The sequence below is a fragment of the Sinohyriopsis cumingii genome, chromosome 5 (genome assembly GCF_028554795.1).
Source record: "Sinohyriopsis cumingii isolate HCF-2022 chromosome 5, ASM2855479v2, whole genome shotgun sequence".
Classification (NCBI taxonomy): Eukaryota; Metazoa; Mollusca; class Bivalvia; order Unionida; family Unionidae; genus Sinohyriopsis; species Sinohyriopsis cumingii.
The window spans coordinates 79700074-79720077 of record NC_142965.1 but is presented as its reverse complement, the minus strand read 5'-3'; the positions used below and the strand labels follow the sequence as shown (position 1 = coordinate 79720077).

Below are 20004 nucleotides of genomic sequence, written 5' to 3'. Positions count from 1 at the left end.
ACTCATGAAAACCAAGCCAGCTAGTGACGTCACGGTCATCTTCAAACTGGAATGATTAACAACAAATGATCCCGATGATTACCTTCAGCACTACATAAATGCGCTCTCTGTACTTTAACGCACAAACCCTGAACTGAAGAAGGAATCTTCTATTGAAATGACTTTGTGAAAAAGATGGTTCTTGGATCAGTCTTCATAAGTTGCATAAACTGGATTCGATGTGAATTTCACAGGTTTTTATAAAATATACAAAAGTAAATTTGGTACAAGTATCAATTCTAATATACAATACCCATGCATTCCACCATCTGCTCCACTTACAGTAATGAACAAAAAGGCTTCAATACAATAATCACGAACCAACATGAATTTCAAAAATAGAACCAGGAATCAGAGAGTTCAAACGAGAATGAAAGGAATAAACTCTTTTCCTTGCCTCAAACGCAAGACAGAAGTCCTAGACTTAAATAGTTTCTAACAAAGATTTTACGCACAAGTTTGGCACGAAAAAAAAAACGTTTTCTTTAAAAGAATTAGAAAAAATTGCATGTCATGTAAAATTTAATGCAAAAACTTGGTTTTATCATATCTTTTATGAGAGTGTCCATAATCAGAATCAATATTGACTACTATGTTCATGGAGTAGCTAAAGAGTGACTGCAATCATCAATACTACTTTCAGAGACACAATTTCTGTTGGCATGATAGATGTAAACAAAAAACTGATAATGCGATTAACGTAATTATGTTCCAGTTGAAATTATGTATTGGCAATACAAATTTAATAATGAATTGTCAAATATGGCTCATTCTAAGAACTGGAATCACATTTTCTGTCAAAATATATTACGGTAAGCGGAGAAACTGTGATACAAGTGGAAAAGTTAAAAACAAAGTTTTTTTAAACAGAATATTTATTATATTACTGCTTCTTGCCATTCTATCTATAATAAGATATATGTCGATAATCGTGTATCCATTAATAGGTTCAATATACATGTGTCTATACAGCGATGCATCGCCGATCAGACCATCTGTATTAGACTGTCTCCTAGCCACCCAGATTATCCTGGTAATGCATGGTTCAGACTAATTACACCGTGTTAATGAATATGTGTATACACCTATAAATGCCTATGTATGTATAGGTACATGTGACATTTTGGTTATGCATATGCTTGAATATATATGTATATTTGTAAGTGTGTGAGTATGAGAATTTGCAGGTATATAGATTTGTGTGTGTGTGTGTGTGTGTGAATGTGTGTGTGTTTGCGTATGTTGCAAGACCATATGTATCTGTATATATGCATGTATATGTGTATCTGTATAAATGCATGATGTATAATATCCTGTAGATGGGTGGAACGAATTACGGCAAAACACATAAGAAAGAAATGCAAGATTATGAAAATACTATTTGTAATATATGCATATTCAAATTATCTCTATCACCCTCCCTCCCTCCCTCCCTCCTTCCCCGCCCCCTCTCTCTCTTACATATTTATACTAGTCATAGTTTAATTTGGTACTATTGATCCACTCTTATGAATACTTCATATTTTTATTTCCTATAAACAGCTAACGATTAGTCCAAAGTTCCCAAGCGTAGCACTGCAATTAGTCTGGGTACTAAAGAAAAGAAGCGAATTCTTGAGGGTTACTTCGTGTCCTTCCATTGACGGCTGAACTCGAACCTACGAATTACAGCTTTTCAGTTGTACTTTTGTAGTTGCTTAAAATTAGTCTACCTTAATCCAGGCTCACTTTAGTTTCGTTTTCATAAGTCATGTAATCCTTACACATTCCTTAATGTGCCTCAACGTTTTGACGTATCTATGGCCTTTTATGCTAACGTTCAGAATTTTGCAACTATTAAATTCCTTGTAATGCCATTCTGTATTGAAAACCACATAGCGGATGAAATGCTTTTATTTCAGATCCAGGCATTCTAGTGGATATGATGAGGGTCATTCTCACTTGACTCTACACAAATAACACAAGCATTAACACTTATTTGATTCAAATGACCTAGCCTATAGCCCAACCTATACGGTATAATAACTGAAGCATAACATGTTTGTATGTATGATGACGATGCTACAGGAACTATTATACCCATGGCCCTGAATAGCGTAAAGAAAAGCTGACAGTTTGCGCGATGAAATAAAATCTTTATTTCATTGTTCTTTGTCAGACAGGTAAAAAGGGATATATACCATTTCCACCCAGAAATATTAATAGTCCTCAACTAAGGAGTGGAAAATCCTACACTAGATTGCCATCTTATTGGTAAGTTTGACATTTTATTCATTTCTAGCATCAGAAATTTTATTGGAAATCAGTGAGGAAGAAAACTGAAGTAGATTGTTATTTCTATAAAATTAATATAGATGGGACGATAATGTGTAAATCCAATTAGACAACTAGCGTATCGTATTCATTTCAGCTCCGTCCATCTTTATTTCGTCCTTTAAGAGATTAATAACAACATATATAAATGGGTGAGTGTTACTTTAACGATAAGCATTATTGTAAAAACTATTACAGTCATCACATTTTTGTTTTGTAAAATGCATCTAATGGAGCTTTTATTCATGACATACTTTACAAATGTTAACCTCTATGTATCTACTAACTGTTACAAATATATAGCGAACATTCTTTTCAACAGTGTATTTTCTTGTATTCTTTAATAACATTTTTAAATGTTGCTTTTAAAAGCATACAGAATACGTTTCTGACAACAAACGTATTGCACTGGTAACCATTCACCTCATCTTAGATAACGGTATTCCATATATGTGATCTTTATTTTAACCTCAGTATATGTTATGCACAGACAATATGTATTGGCCGTTAAATGTTTCATGTTATCACAATATTTATTATTTAGCTCGTTGTTAAAGGCATGCATAAGCAATCTACTTAAGTCTAGCTCAGTAATGCCGGCATAACTGACTTAACCAACTATAATTTCCATGTTTTATACTAATTTGTACAGCATCATAATGTACTATTGTCCCTCTGAAAATTACTTTTTGTAGTTTAAATAATTCTTTTCGTAAGTTCTTTTTTAAAAATTTTTATGTAGTTCTTGCTCTTAAATGTTTCCTCTGTTTTCCCAAGACTGAGTCTTTCAATTAGGAAAAAGTGCTTTTAATGCTTTTTATTGTTGTTTGTCTCAAAATTTTGTACAGGACTATTGTACGATTTTAGCCATGGTTATTAATCTAATATGACTGTTTTAATTTAGATTTTCACGTTTTATTCACATCATAACATACAACATCAGATTTCAATAGCGAGCAATATGTCTTTCTTTGTTTTTTGAATGCATACTAATTTAGCCACTAAAAACTGTGTACCCTTCAAGAAATACTTGCGTAATTATAACGCCTGTTATTTCTATTAAAGAATATAATTTTAACAGCGTATTTTGGCCTTTGTTCTTCATAACAGTTTATGCAATCACTTTCAGACAGTCAGAAAATTTAATTATGCAGCATTCTTGATCGTGATCCTTAGTTCTTGTGAGCTAATTTCAAATAAAAGCAAAGCTCTGAACGTATTTGATATACTATTTGTATCGCTCATGCTGTATTTGAGGCCTGGTTAAAATTTTCTTGGCTCAATAATACTTTCAAAAATTGCAATACAGAACAAAAAGATCTAGTAGTTTTTGTTTCAACGCTTATCAAAATAATTCCTCAAGCAGCGAGAGTGAGACACCTTTGTCTGCTAGTTTTTATTTTCCTTGAGCGCGGCAGACGGCAACACAAAATTGGGGCGAGGAGAATAACTGATTTTATACTGGGCGTCCCCACCCCCTCTGGTCTCTGTGGGCGTCTGACACGTGAACGCCCAAGTGTAGCAATAAATAGGATGCTTTTGTGAGCCTGGAAGAAACACCGCGCTTATTGAACACGCTGGCTTGCATTATTGATTATGACACGTCAGCTTGAAATAAACTGGCTGTAGATAACATCACTCAGTCTGGTCATGTAAATTATATATTAACCGAAAGTAAACTTTGACATATGTATCGATTATATTAATTACCTCACCAGACATTAGTTTGCATGAGCGTGGTGAAGGCAGGGAGTTTGCTTGAGCGCGGTGAGAGATTATGTTTGCTTGAGAATGGTGAGGGTATTACCTGATAGTTGTGATGAGCGTGGTAAAGGGGAATAGTTTGTTTGAGCTTGTTGAGGGTGGTTAGTTTGCTTGAGGGTTTTACAGGGGATTGTTTTTCTTGAGAGTTGTGAAGGAGGTTAGTTATGATGAGCGTGGTGAGGGGTTACATCTTAATATTTCATGTGTGTCTGTAGTCTGAAGGTATACCATTAATTAAGCATCTGCGTTTTACTGTTTCCTTTGTAAAACCATTTAAAAGAAACAAGTCTCACATAAATAGGAATGTTGAGACAACAGATTTGATACTAAGTGAGATAACAAAGATCGAGGAAAGATATATCATTCTTCATCCAAATATAACCTCTCATTACATGGTAGAAAAGTTTGATACGACACAGCAACTAAAACCGTCAGTTGTTGTGCACTACCCTTGTGAACGTAAACTTGTTAAAGAAATGTAATCATTTATGTCTGAGAGAGACATGGACATGGAAGCAGTGGTTACACGTGATTGTATTGATGACAAAATTCGAGTTGAAGTAGAACAACTATATGAGAAACGAGTTATAATTCGCCAACGACTCAAATCGCTTAGAAATCATATGACTGAGAGAACATTTGGGACTATAGTGTGACCGTTTTACAGAAAAACAATTTCTTATAATAACAGTAATTATGATTAATAATTTGTATCAATATTATTATTATTATTATTATTTTGATTACAACTGAAGGTTTATTCAGTTACCTCTAACGTCCATATTGCATGTTTGCGTGAGTTAAAGCTGTCCAGCACGGCCAACACAGCGGCATATTCATTTGCGGTTAGCATGGAGTCATCAACGGCAATCGAATCCAATTTTCTTTATTTCTACAAAATCTACTTTTATGATCGCGTGATGGCTCATTTTTGTCTGAAGTCTCGTTGATAATATTTTTCCACCAACACTAACCGCTCCAACAATAATATATACAGCACCAGCAGCTATTGCAGTAAACCCTAGAACCGTCAATGTGGTGGATATTTCAGTAACACCGAAGCTGGCGATGCTATATCATATATTCTGCCAATGATTCCGCTTGCGCGTTTATATCGCTGTGGTACTCCTTGGCGTTTCTCAATTGCCGTTCGCAAATGCCTTTCTGTGTCGTTGAATTTATTGCATCGATATTGCTGATGATCTATTATTTTCTATCGATGACATTACAAGTATTGACCGTAGTCGGTGAGCCACACTAATCTCGTGATTATGTAGAAAAGTTCAATACAGTAAGCATTGCTTGAAGTAGAGTTTGGTCATCCTGAACTAATTTAAAAACAATATTTAACTGACTACTTCCCACCCTGGTCAAATCCAGACGTTTTTTCCAGTTTTATTATCCCTTTGCTGGACTCTACGGTTGGGAATATGAATCACCTTGTTGATCAGTGCGGCCTACATATGTGGGTCCATTAAAGCGCTTATAATTCAGATGTGTTGAACCCTGCTTCTCGTGCAGATTCTTTCCAGCTGGTGCCATCATCATTTACCTTACCGAAACCGCTCGCCTCTCGATAAACCCAACTGTTCTAGTCCCACTTTGATCTGGCTTTCTTTTCGCTTCAGTAATGTTTATATATTTTGTCATACTCACTTGAGGCAAATGTTTCTGACGAGCTTATTTGTTGAAAAATAGTACCACTGTTTGCAATTCTGATTAAAAATCTGGCAATTACTCATACGCAAATTTGTCAGTGATATCACCGATTTCTTCAGGTGCCTCTTTCTGCACGTTCTGCTGTCACAGGTGGCTTAACTGATTTGACCCGTTGGGACCTCGGATTGCTTCAGTGTTTCACGGAAGACGCTGTTGTGTCGGCGTAAATACTCCGTTGTTGGCTTGATGAACAAGGAAAATGTTTGCTCGAATCTCGCGGTGATATCATCCCTCATTATCACATTGACTGACGCGATATTAGTTGCTGCCGTTTAGCATCTCGCACTGGGAAATATCGTAATATTGTTTGCCAGACACTCCTTCTCTAGTCGTTGTGTTATATTCATTATATTTACCAATGACATTTTATATTGCTGTGAATAACCAGACGTATGTTATATTAATGCCTATTCGGTATCGTACTGGCGTCGATATCTATATAGAAACAAACCCTTGTGTTGTGGACTCGGCATGTGAAAAGAAAATTGTGAAACGGTTTTTGAAATGAAATCCATCTATCCAGAACACCATGTGGCATGAATGTTTCTAAGCGTGTCTAAGTCTATCCTGTTTAAAACAAATAACATTGGAGTTGTCATGGATAGCTTTGTGAATCTGGTGTATTACTGAGTGAGATAGAAAACGTCGGTGATTTTATGTTTACCCGCTGCTGGATCAGATTGTTTCTCAAGCATCACGTCGGCGTGCACGACCACAATGTTAACACTGCCATCCGTGTCGTCGATCGCTGTATGATCGGCCTCTTTGTAGGACTTTATAACGCGCCTGGTCATCTGCAGTTGGCACAATCAGGTATAACTTATCCTATCGTTACGTTCACATAATGAGGTTTAACAACAACTGAGTCTTAGCACAACTGCACGGCCCAATGATTATCGCACGCACACTGGATGCTTTTGTAGCTGAAAAGTCAACTATGTGAAACTTTCGCTAGATAGTAAACGCTCTTCACCCTTTGTCAATGAATTGTCTAATTGACTGCAGACATAGTGATTTAAAATACCAATACGTTTAAAATGTCTGCGATGCAAGGGTTACACGGACGCAGTATATGCGCATGTATTCACGAAGAACAAAGCAAATAACAGAACGCTAAATCAAAGGTTTATGCGCAATGTGGCGAGCAAAAATATAAATGTATGTCCGGCGAGCGATCTCTTTGAGGTGTAGATATTGCTTCATCGTTGGGGAAGTGACTCTATCACCGCCAAAGGCAAAATAAACAGGAGAAAACATTTACCTGGATAAAATTAATATTGCCTTCTGACTCGCCTGGGTATCAAACTAGATCCACGCGATGTTCCACTCGATGAAGATAATCTACGATATAGACCGCATATGTTACCGACATGATCTTGCATACTGTAGTCGTAATTTAACTCTGCGACACATAGCTAATTGTTAGTTAATTGAAGAATTATATAACATTAGTTCACAAACAGCGCGTCAACGTCTTGCACGATGGTTAAAAACAATTGCAATTAGAGCAAAGTTAACGGTGGGAGGCAGTTAATTAGGATATTAATAAATACTGGAGTGCTAGTATCTGGAGTTTGTGAACTTTAATAATGGAATCGATTTATTACAGTCCCAATAGCCATTGGAAAGGCACCAAGGTCAGTAAATTAACGGCACTCATTGATAAATAAAAAGATGTATCTGATTGGTTGGCAGATTTATTTACTGACACAAAATACATTTCCAAATGGATGGTTTTTACGTCAGAACACCCAACAAAGTCCAGCAAGCTGATAATTTGTTTCTGCCAAACGACGACAAATACAATGAAGCTGAACCGTAGACAACGAAAACGGCCACCAAGGTCACAGATACATTCATGCACACATACGAGAGTGGACCATTTGCTTGACCAAGTCTGCTGCGTGTTTATCCAGGCCTAGAATTTAAACATGTCGATGAAACGGATCACATCCATCAGAGACATGGTTATGTTCATCGCGATCATGCTATCATTGAACGATTTAACCATACGCTCGCGGAATGATTAGTTGGATATCAATATGCACATGAAATGTTGATGCAATGCATAGGTCCCGGTGCACGATCACGAGACTTCCTCCAAGACTTTCTGCGATCGTAGTTGCGTTGGACAATGATATTACGCGCACGATCGCGACGTAACTCGCCATGGCAAAACAAAACAAATAGTAACACCAGGATGGTGCTTTACCGTCACTGGTCCTTAACCAATATTCGGAGGAGCCAGACGCGTTGTAGTGGGATATCTGTATGCACACGGAGACCTAGAAGGTGGACAAAGAAGAGCTACTGATTTTATCTGGAGTTGGACCATGCATACGTTCTTTTATGCGATTTATTGCATTGAAGGTACAGCACGCGTGGGTTTGTGAGAGAAGATTTGCGGAGGATACACAGTTATCATTTTCGCGGGTCATGCGGAGGCAAGTTCGCAAATCACCTCAGGATGATGTTGCCACGACTAAGACCTCGTTGATTATCAACACGATCCACGATAATTTGTCTGGAATCGTCAGCTGGGTAATCCCACTGCATTTCGACGTTGCATAGCGCGCAATGATTGTTTTGTTCTTGCGCCAAGTCTGTGATTTAGTCTATAATGAGTGATATGACTGCGCTCGGTAAAACGTCGCTGCGTGTCATATTGACACATTGACTATATCGTTAAGTACATGATTGAGAGTTGTTTCATGTCTATAATATTTTTAATAATGATGGCTTCTGTCAAGTTGTGTTTGTCAAGCATAAACCTTAATAAGACAATAGGAGCCCAAGACTTTTGGCCGCCTGCAACGCTCACTGGGACGGAATTTAAGCACACCAGGGTAACTATATGAACATCGGGGGAAAACTCAAAAATGTTCAGCAAATCAAGTTAGGCCAAAGTCTGGAAGTGGGCCATTTATTGAAACCATAGTAAGTTCATGTGTTGGATGACCAAAATGTTCAGAGTATGTTCACGTACTCACTACACCAAAGAATATTTGCGCTGAGTAAACTCAGCTATATCAACAGAAATAGTCCGTGTTCCAAAGACCGCCATGACCATACTCCACACAAGAGCGTTAGATATCCTAAAGAAAACTCTTGATGTTGATTTCCAGTTATTATATTTCCGGGCAAACTAAGAAATCACTGATGTTTCTGTTGATGAATTTCTTGCAACTCATCAATGGAAGTATATTCGTATAATTATCTTACCACTGAGATCCTGTAATATGAGTAATAATTTTCGTTAACTTATTTGGTGTTTTAACATTTTTTGAAACACGGCAGTGTTATTTCGTGACTAGAAAAGTTTTTCGTATTGCTTTCGAAAATATATCTGGCTAACCACGGATTTATCTCTGTACATTAAAGGGTGTACTATCATGTAAAACTAGACGCACTTAATTATTTACAAAAGCATGAAGTCTGTAAACAGTGCTTACGGGAAATCAGGTTATATTTACACAAACGGTCTCAATAATCGGCCAAACCTGAAGGCGATCCGTTTGACCAACATAGCATCTACGGAATAAAAATCTTTTATCATAATCTAAAACCATAGATTATTCATAGAAGCACGAGTTAATTTTCTTTATATTATTATTATATTTCAATTTTATAATTGTACATTCAGTAAGACGTCATTACTGAAGTATGATTTTTAATTGTCAATAAACTAAAAATATATATTAAAAAACAAAAAGGAAATGAGGTGAAATAGATTATTTTTTTTTAAATTAGGTGAAAAAGGAAATTTGCTCGAACGTTTGAAATTATTTTAATTGTGCAAGACAAAGAATCACATATCGATACCAATTTTCCTCGGTGGTTTAAATTTTTTAGCAGTACAGGCTACAGTACAAGGAGGTAAACTAATAAATAACAGGGTGCTAAACTATCATTTTCTTAAGAAACGACAAAACAGTGTCTATGATTCGATATTTTATTATTATTTTATCTTCAATTATTTTATCGTCAAAACACATTTCACCATACATATAAAAAATGCAATTTTAAAAAATCACTCCAATAAATAGGCAATTTAGACCTACATATTTGAATTCATTTTCCTATTGTTTGTATGCATTTTCAGGAAGGTGTTTGCTTTCTCACAAAATATCACCACATGTATTCATTGCTTACATTGCTTATTGTTTCTATTTTTTTGTATTTTCTTCACTGTTTCCACTTAGTATTACCCTTGCCTGACCCTGCACCAGTCCATCCATCAATACGACTGGTAATATATGCTGTCTGAGACAAAGTAATCCCTTCAGTCAGTTTGCAGCAATTTCTTCAACATCATTTATTATTATAAAATTGACATAGATTTTCACACGATCACTTGCCTTCGCTCAAACTGACGGCGATTCGGGTTTATTTTCATAACTGCGATGTTTATGGTTTGGGGATTTGCTACTAAGAAGGTAAAAAAAAGGTTGCTATTGATAAAATAGGTAATGCACATATTCACTGAATTAATTCAGATGTTAACCAGATCAGAGGCACGCAGATTTCCAGAATAACTTCTTTAGTACCTACAAAGAGATTTCGCCGAAGATGAATTTAAAAAATCCATAAGCAAAAAGAAAACATTACTTGTAAAATATCATTTTCTCATACGAATTTTATCACGTAGTTTCGCAAACAACCTTTTCAGGATTTACAGTTCAAAAGTGTAGGCATTTGCTGTTAAGACCAGATACGATCGCATGATAAAGGTAAAAAAATAATGAATAGAAGATTTTCTATTTTCACTTTAGTTTGCTTTTTATATTCTGGAATTTTAAAAAAAAAATCTATTTCATAATCTGCATCCGAAATAGCACGATCAGCCAAAACTTTCTTACCATTCTGCTAGGAACTCCTGAAAATTGGAAACTAATTTAAAGGCTTTAACGAAGTCATACATTTCGTCATATCTTATATATTTAAAGCTAAAGTTAACAAGTGTTATGAAACTTTCTTAACCGCATTTGTGCTTCTATTAATATATCTAAACTGGGATGGACGTCAACTTTGGGGAAATGGACGTGAAACCCATTTGCCTTAAGTTGATTCTTCTTGTCCAAATTCATTTTAATTAATAAACGTCCACGTGAACTTGCCCAATCGAACAAGTTGGATCTAAAAACATTTTGTCCGAACTCAAGTTATGTTTGTCCAGGGCAATCGGACAAACGTCATTATTGTCAGTAATTTCGAAATGATTTTTCGTCTCAAATTTTAGCTCTATTGGTCATTGACCAGAAGAGGTTATAGGAAGGGCACGCCACGAAAATTACTAACATGGAAAATTAAGACGATGCGCAACTCGAAAACTACAGACAAATGCATCTGTGACAGATGGACACGCTGAAAAAAGTGCTGAAATAGAAAATGCACACACTGTTCCATAAAAGACAAGTATGCACAGAAAACTGAGAGATAGGTGCAACAGTCGACAACGCACGCGTTTGAAGATGGCAAACAAAGGCAAGAGAGGAACAAGTGGAAAATAACAAACACCTTTATACATGTATAAAGATATGAAATAAATTTTACTGTTCTAAGTTAAAAAAGATCACTGTAATAGCTGGCAACACTAACGTGATGATAAAAAGGAAGGTATACTACTATGACTACTGGTATAACAACTACTACTGCTGCTGCTATTACTTCTACTACTAATACTACTAATAATAATAATAATTAATTTTGGCGTGTGTATGTATGTGTTTGATCTGGATTTTAACGTATCTTTAACAATGTTTCAGTCATATCACTACGATGTATCCCGAGTGGCAGATTATAGTGATGTCGAGCACTGGGGCTTTATCACATTATCTTGACACCAGGCCGACCAGTCCTAACACTAACTTCTTAATGCTGAGCTCCAAACAAAGCAGCTGTTCGCACCATTGTTATAAGTCATTGGTATGACTCGGCCCGGGTTCGAACTTGTGACCTCCCGCATCCGTCGCGGACGCTCTAACCACTATTCCACCGGAGTAGTACGAATAAGCTTGGAGTGAACACAATAACAAAGAACAAGGGCAGTAGAATCGCCACATAAATTTATACAACATGAAACAAGATAAAAATAAATAGTAATAATCTTGATAGGAAAAGCCAAATCTAAGAGCAAAAAATAGAAAATAAATGATTATGTTAAATAAGGGCTATTTTCTGCCCACTCTCCAAATGTCCTTATATGATGCATACTGTACACATGAAGTGGTTAATATGTATTTCCGACATCAGTTCTGTGTTCACGTGTCCGTTGCCATGGTTACAGAGTGTCAAAACACTATGAAAAAAGACATTTACTTCTCATAGATACTGTTTTACAATGAGCTAGCTATTCACTCAGTTTCAAATTTGCAATATGCTTAGTTTATTATTTAAGGGATTGTAAATCTACATAAATATATTTTGTGTTTCTAAAACTATTTCAAAATGGTCCATCGTAGATAAAAATAGAATATCGAACTTACAAGTCAACTGAAAACTATTTCTAAAATACGTTGACAAAAAGGTACTTAATCATACAATACAAAAGAGTTTCCTCAGTAAAATATTGTTTAATATTACTGAATGATATTTAATATTATTGCATTATTTAAATGATTGTTCGATATTATTGAATATGACTGTAAAGGATGCGTTAACAGGGGCCTGTAGATTCGCTTCTTCGCCAAATACATGGGTTTGTTACCTTCACTGGAAAGGACAAGTGTTCTTTATGTATTTATGTACTTTTATCCTTATATTTTCATGGCTATATAACACACACACTTCTGTGTTTCTATCTTGACAGAAAAAAATTGTCTTCCATATCCCTTGAGGTAGCCTATAGTCAACTATAATCTATTTATAAACTGTATATTCATCCGTAAAGAATTAATATGGACATTAGTAAGAAAGAAAACAGTATAGATTCAGCACTTTTAATGATCTTATAAAATATGTTTTTGAAGTAATGGCATTGGAGAATACAGGAACGAAACAGACTATAGGTATTGAACTCTCTAGACCTTTTCCATCTAGCATTAAACCAGCGTGGGAATACAGCATTACACTGACTGCATACAGTTGTCTGTGAAATGAGAAGAATGTACACGTTTATAAAGAACATATACCTATAATGAACAAATGGAAACACAATCATTTTATTATTCGGTTTTCGCTATTTACCAGCACTTAGTCTGCAAAGATGGTGATTTTACATGCATGAATGCAACTTTCTAGGAATTTTTGGGAACAAATTTGCACATAAACTTGGATGGAGAAAACGAGTCAAAGTAAGTATTTTTCTACCTTTTCATTGTTTAAAGTAACTATATATGACAATACTCTCTCTCTCTCTCTCTCTCTCTCTCCTCCTATGCACATGTAAGCCTATATTCAGTTAAAACTGGGGCCATCGATGGGGGCAATGAAGACATTCAACAACGTATAGAACATTTTAACGAATAAAATAACGTTATAAGAATATGTTTTCATATATACCATTAAAGTAAAGCTAGTCATATTATTACATTAACTATCATAATTTGACAGAGGTTTTGAAGGCAAATTTTGTGCATAAATGTTTTAAGTACTGTATACTATGCATTTATTCCGACATGCGCCGTAAGGATTTCTGTATAACTTGAGGATCAGAGAAGTGTAAATATGAAAATATAGGCAAACAAGAGACGACGAAGCATCTGATAAAAAAATTACACTCACTAAACACATATTACCTAACGGTAGCAGTTAACCCAAATTAATAGCAAATTCTGGTGATTGTAACGTGCCCACTCATCCACCAACAATATGACCCAGGAGTGATGCACTCCTGCCGTCTGTACAGTTGAGATGAGCAACTGTTACTGTAACTGCCATTTTTTGTGCATTTTACTTTGTACCCCACTTAGAATCACTGGAAGGTGACCAGACAGGACTTGCAATGAGTGCAGTCATCAGAGAGAAAAAAAAGCATTAAAAATAAACTATTCAGGCCAACATGGACATAACAAGTCAAATTATTAAAGAGTAAAAATATACCTTTCTGTATTCATTTGAATGTGGTATGTACAGTGCCAGATGACCCATTAAGCATACCAAACACACGCTTTAGGGCACCAGAAAAAAATTATAATAATTTGCTGATGATAAAATTGAATGAATCATATACGACCATTTCGATCTGAATGTACGAGTATTTTGATTTAGAATGGTGGCATCACTGTAAATTTCCAGGTCTTTTTAGTTGTTCATATTTTTGTTTTAATTTCACAATTAGTAATGGGGGTGTGCGTACTATAATATTTTCTATGCTGAGAGTCATGGATGGCCTTAATCTGGCAATTGTTATGTATTATCATTCTCTATTCCTGAATATCACAAAAAAGATGCCATAATAATGGAAACATCATGATATGGATGACAATTCAAATTATACAGAATTATCATTTGTCATATAAACATAAAAGGAGCCAGATGACTACTGATGAAAGTAGTGGTCACTGTATAAAAATAAGTCATTTGATTCCCCATTGACACATTCACATTCTGGAATAGATGATGCATCCTCAAGATGACTAGTTAGTGATGCTTTCTTTGTCAACTCATCATTTAGCCATCTTTTGCAGCCAAGAAACCATAGGAAACTTGATTTGTGGGCACAACACCCAACAACCCGAGCACCAACTTTGCAGGTACAATGTCATCCTTTGATGGAGTCCATGTAATATGCCAGCTTGTATTGGATCCACAGCGAATGGAGTTTATCTTTGGAGTGGCAAGACTGGATTTTTACATGTAACAGACGTGGAAAATATATCCATGCCATAACCTCATAGTACCCCTCCTCGGTGAGATGCTCATTTGTATACTTTGTAGCATGTTTGATTTGATAAATGCCCATAGTGAAGTCACGCAGGCAATCAACTGATATCCTGGATAATTCATTCAATTTCCAAGTGGATGCATCCATCTTGAAGTACGATTTGTGCTTATTCAGCAAGTTGTTCTCTTGAAACAGGATTTAAATCTTATTTGGTTACATGAATTGACTCGGTTTCAAGCCAACAAAGGTGGAAATAGTCATCATCGGATAAGGAAGAAGGAACATCGTTAAAGTTAAGATATGACTGTGTTTTAATTAGCTCACGCACATTTTATTAAAATGATTTAATATCTGTTTGTGTAATGTTTTCAAACTCATTTGGTGCAGTGATGGATCACAGGGATTCATTAGTGAAGTAGGATATTTCCAAATGGAATTTGCAACATCTACTATTTGACTTTATAAAAATAATACACCCTGCACAAGACTGGTTTATGGCACATATTGGGACATTATGAAGATGGTATTGATGCCCATATAGTTTTTGTTACATACAACAAAATGTCTGCGATCTTGCTCTCGATAGAGTCTGAAGCTGAATTGATCGTGGGCCTTTAATGGCAGCATTTGAAGTGTTTTCGACCATTAACTAAATTGTCTTATCTCATCAAGTCTCATATGTTAGGTGCTTTCCATACATTTGCAAGCATTAACTTTGGCAGTCATATTGGGTCTAGGCATGTAGACAGAAACTGATTGTATGAACAGTATCTAAAAAGAAACAACTCGGCTTATTATGTATTAATTATCATAATTCTTGCTTACATCATACATTCTTGTGTCATCCATTATGCCATGTTACATCCCAATTTTTTATTTATTCAGAATTGTTTTGATCTGACTATATTGCATGATTGATGGTAGATGGACATTCTTTTAGTATTATTATTAATGTTGTTGCTATTGTTATTATTCTTGGTAGTAGTAGTAGTAGTAGTAGTAGTAGTATTTTTAATAGTAGTAGTAGTCATAGTAATGGTACATATATTCAAGCAGGATGTCCTTTGAATAAAATATCGTCATCTGTAAATGGTATTATATGTATGATGTTCCGTTGTTATCATCAATAAATCAATACAGTTCTGAGGTTATCATTTAATAAAATAAAGAAAAATATGCCGTTTCTAGTGATGTCTGGCACTGGGGCATCATGCCGCAGACATTTAGCCCAGTTACATAATCCTGACACCAGGCCGACCAGTTCTAACACTAACGTCTTAATGCTGAGCGCCAAGAGGTAGCTGTTAGCAACATTTTTAAAAGTCTTTGATATGAGTCGGCCGTCGATCGAACCCACGACCTCCCGCATCCGAAGCGGAAGGCGGATGTAGTAAGCAAGTTTAAAACTGTTATGCCAGTCTAAAACCGAATTTTCTTCATGTGAACGAGTGCACCTGAAAAAAGTGTTCAAATTTCAGTATGAAAAAATTTCATATAAATAAACTTGTATGAAAGTTGTACTATCTAAATATGGAAGAATAACTGCTGCACAACACTGGTTCCAATACCATTATTGTCTGATGCAGACATGATTGGCCACCATTGTAATGTTCCATTTTAGATGAATAACATATTGATAAAAATGTTACCTTGCACAACATTAAAATAAAATGATTTTCAAACTGAGCATTATTTTTGTTGGCTTTGAAAACTGAACAGTTACTAATTTTATTTCAAACTTGTAAATTGACAGCTGTTGATATTATGGATGTTCATTCTTAAAAAGAAAGAAGAAAAAAGAAGAAAAAAGGATGCTGGTTGTAACTGTTATTTCCATCTGGAAATTGACAGATTAATTTAAAGATTACATGTACAGAATTACGCCGTAATAGTGAGAGAATTAAACGTAGCAAACGGTCTCGTGATGGAAATGAAGAGAAAACCCTGTTATTTATGCATGAAATAAATAATATATATGTATTTATCCTATTATTTACAGCATGCTTTTGAAAAAACTTGGCAACGTAAAACTACAATTCCATTTTAATGTTTACTCCACGTAGTCTTTGTTTACATATAGTTCCAAATGCCCCTTCAGCGCCTCTTTAAAAACTCGTGTTCCCAAGGCAATTTAGAAAGAATGGACAAAGAGAGAAATGAATGGATAACAATGTTTATAAAATAGCGGAATATTTATTATTCCCGGATTTTTTAATATATAATAATGAAGGAAATAATATAGCGCACTCTATAAATGGGTATATATGCGATACTCAGGCAGCTACCGTGCAACAGGGAAAACAACGACAATGCTACACAGAAAAGTTCAAGAATCTTTTAGTTTTTAGTGATTAGCGCAAACGTGCTCACATCGTTAATACGAGAACCAAAAAAGTTTTATCAAAATTATTCAATCAGTGTAAATACCTTTTTATGAGCAAGCCAGCGCTTAGATATTTCTAGTTTAAAGTTGCTCCACTGTAGCATTTTCTCTTAAATTCCCCATACCAGACCATGTTCAAAGGTCATGTTTTGGTATGAAAAAGAAATGCATCTGCATATTTAATGCAGAACAGGGTGATTTATGCATCGAATAATACAATGTGACATAGAGTTGTGATATTTACATACATTTCTCTCCTCATGAAAACGGGGGTAAAAAATGACTCTTATTCAATATAGTCCTTTGCAAAAACAACGCTAAAGACAGTAAGTGCTTGCACAAAGTTAGAAGCGCTTCTAAAGACCGTTCATTCATTTATAGTTACTGGTCAAGTAATTACTTTATGTTAATAGAGGCTATTTAACTATCAATTATATATGACATTAATGAAGTTGATTGAATTTCCATCTGAACCGGATAGATCTATTTTATCAATTTGCCGACTCAATGTCTTTTTAGACCCTTTCACACGGTCTCTTTTCAAAAACCAGAAGAAAAAATTTAAAACGAAAACTAGTTCACTGCATGCACCTAACTTAACTATTTCTACTTGTAAACAAACAGAACAAATAATATTCAAAAATGTCTTCTGTTTCCCCAAGTTTGTTTAACTGATGATAGTTGAAATACAGATTAAAATGTTTTAAAGTCCTAGCTATATCCATGCACGAACGGCTGATGAAACACCTGGACACTATAATTCCAAAAGTGAGTACAGATGTAAAACTGATCTTTGATATTACATTTATGTCTACATGGTCGAATTAAAGATGGAACAAATGAAGCCGTTATTTAAACGTCCTCTTGTATAGGGATATTTTTCTAATACATAGATGTAAACAGTTTATCTTTTTGCATTGTTGTGATGGTAATAATGGAAAAGGAACGCCATCTTGCATTCAACTAACAGCCCACTTATAAGATCAGTTAATTATTTAGCTGGAAATTCACAGTACCTTGTAGAAGAATATGCATCGCTAAATGTTTTTGCATGGCACAAGCAAATATTGTTTTAAACAGTTTTTCGACCTCAAGGTCGTGTCCTATGTAAAACCTACTTAGGAAGACTATATGAGTAGGATTGTCGAATGCAGTTACGGTGTATAGGCAGCTAGCTAGATACGAGTGTGTGTGTGCGCGCGCGCTTGTATTTTGTGTCAGTAGAGTACATTCAAAACGAGGTCTCATTGCAACAAAACACCAAGTTATCGCCATCTCTCTCTCTCTCTCTCTCTCTCCCTATATATATATATATATATATATATATATATATATATATATATATATATATATATATATGACAAGATAGATGTGTACATATGTAATCCTTCTTATGTTTATAGGTCCGCTGCTTGTTTAAGCAGACAGGTTTGAAATCACCGCGGCTGGAGGCATACAAGAAGACATGCCTGTTCTCAGAAAGTTGTCCCTGAAATGTTTCGTCGTCATATTGTTTGTTTCCTGTTGTGGGGTTTTATTATATATGTATAACCAACCTCTGTACAGTTATGCAATTATTCACTTATTTGATTCCAGTGTCAATTCCAAAGTTAATTCAAAGAATCAGGCGGTCTTTGATGATCTCGAGTTATACCTTCGAATGGGAAGTAAATTTCTGAATCAGTATGACAATTTTCTACTCCCTAGCTTGCGATACTTTTGGCCTGGAAATGTATCTATCGTGGTCGTTCTTGATGAAGAAAGTGCAACGGATAAAGAACTTGGGAAAACATTATCAGGGCGATATCCCTATCCACGTGTGGAATATCAGAGCCCAATTGACCCAAGTGTTTACCATTCGCGTGGGCACGAGAGAATGCAGAGAGATTTCTTCTATCCGGAGGACAAAATTAAGAAAACATATGTCGGCTATATCGACACTGATACCGTATTCGTAACTAGAGTGATACCAGAACTCTTGTTTGAAGAAGGAAAGCCTGTTGTCATTGGAAACTATGGAAAAGAGGAAACAAAGTGGTGGAGCGATGCGGCGCTACCGACTGCATCCATGTTCAAATCAAAGGAAGTCATGAAAGGCATGGCTTATTTTCCTGTCATAATGAAAGTCTCTCACATTGTTGATCTCAGAAAATACATTGAAAAGCTTCATAATAAGACGTTTGATGAAGTATATAAAATGTCTTCAGGCTGGGCTTTCTCCCAATTCAGCGTCATGTGTCAGTACATATGGACATTCCACAGAGACGAGTACAAGTTCTATTTTCATCTGCGTTCATATAACAACGGTACCTGGCATGGGGAGGGTAACTCCGTCGGACGGCAGCCTTATGAATTCTACCAAACTAATGTGACTGCGGAGCAAAAGGTACCAAAGCCAAGGTCATCCGTGCATTATCGTTACCATGGATACGAATGGAAAAATCCTGACACTTTACGAAATATTATCAAAACCGGCATTTGCTTTTCCGGTGGCTTCGACATTTGTCCTGATAAATGCAAACACCTAAATCGGAGTGCTCTTCAGAAAGAACTTTATTATTTCGAATGGAATGATTGGTCATGGGACAAACGGTGCCTTGATGAACAAAGGAAGCACTATGAATCAGTAGCCAAACAAAGTAATGGTGAGACAGTGAAGGCCTTACAAGCAGGGTGCGCTGAAGTTGACTCATTAACAGTTAAGGTCTGACTTAAAGCTATACATGCAAATATACTTCCTTACTCTGATTATGCCAATAATAAAAATGGCAATTGCCATGAAAATGTTTTGTACGATTACTTTGTATAGTATATAGAGAATCAAATGAGCACAATGCCTCTATATCCAGTGCATAGCTATTGCTTTACAATGTTTACTGTAAATTTGGTAATGATAGGTTAAGATAGTATTGATTGATTGATATAACATTTCTCCTGCAAAATCTACACAGTCTATGATTTT

The 20004-nt window shown here is 35.6% G+C and overlaps 1 protein-coding gene across 2 annotated transcripts; it reads left to right on the top strand.

Annotated features, from left to right (window-relative positions):
- The first annotated feature begins 1365 nt into the window (after positions 1 to 1365).
- On the top strand, positions 1366 to 20004 carry LOC149799571 (uncharacterized). Of its 2 annotated transcripts, none has more exons than XM_089958906.1 (2): positions 1366 to 2292; positions 18446 to 20004. In XM_089958906.1, the coding sequence occupies exon 2, from the start codon at positions 18508 to 18510 to the stop codon at positions 19750 to 19752; it is 1245 nt and encodes a 414-aa protein (XP_089815032.1). In that variant the 5' UTR covers positions 1366 to 2292; positions 18446 to 18507; the 3' UTR covers positions 19753 to 20004. The 2 variants fall into 2 exon arrangements, with proteins under 2 accessions (XP_089815032.1, XP_089815033.1); XM_089958907.1 differs by lacking the exon at positions 1366 to 2292 and adding an exon at positions 13548 to 14684.

Excerpts from the sequence above, each read along its gene's own strand:
- LOC149799571 (XM_089958906.1), top strand. The coding sequence starts at position 18,508 with ATGCCTGTTCTCAGAAAGTTGTCCCTGAAATGTTTCGTCGTCATATTG.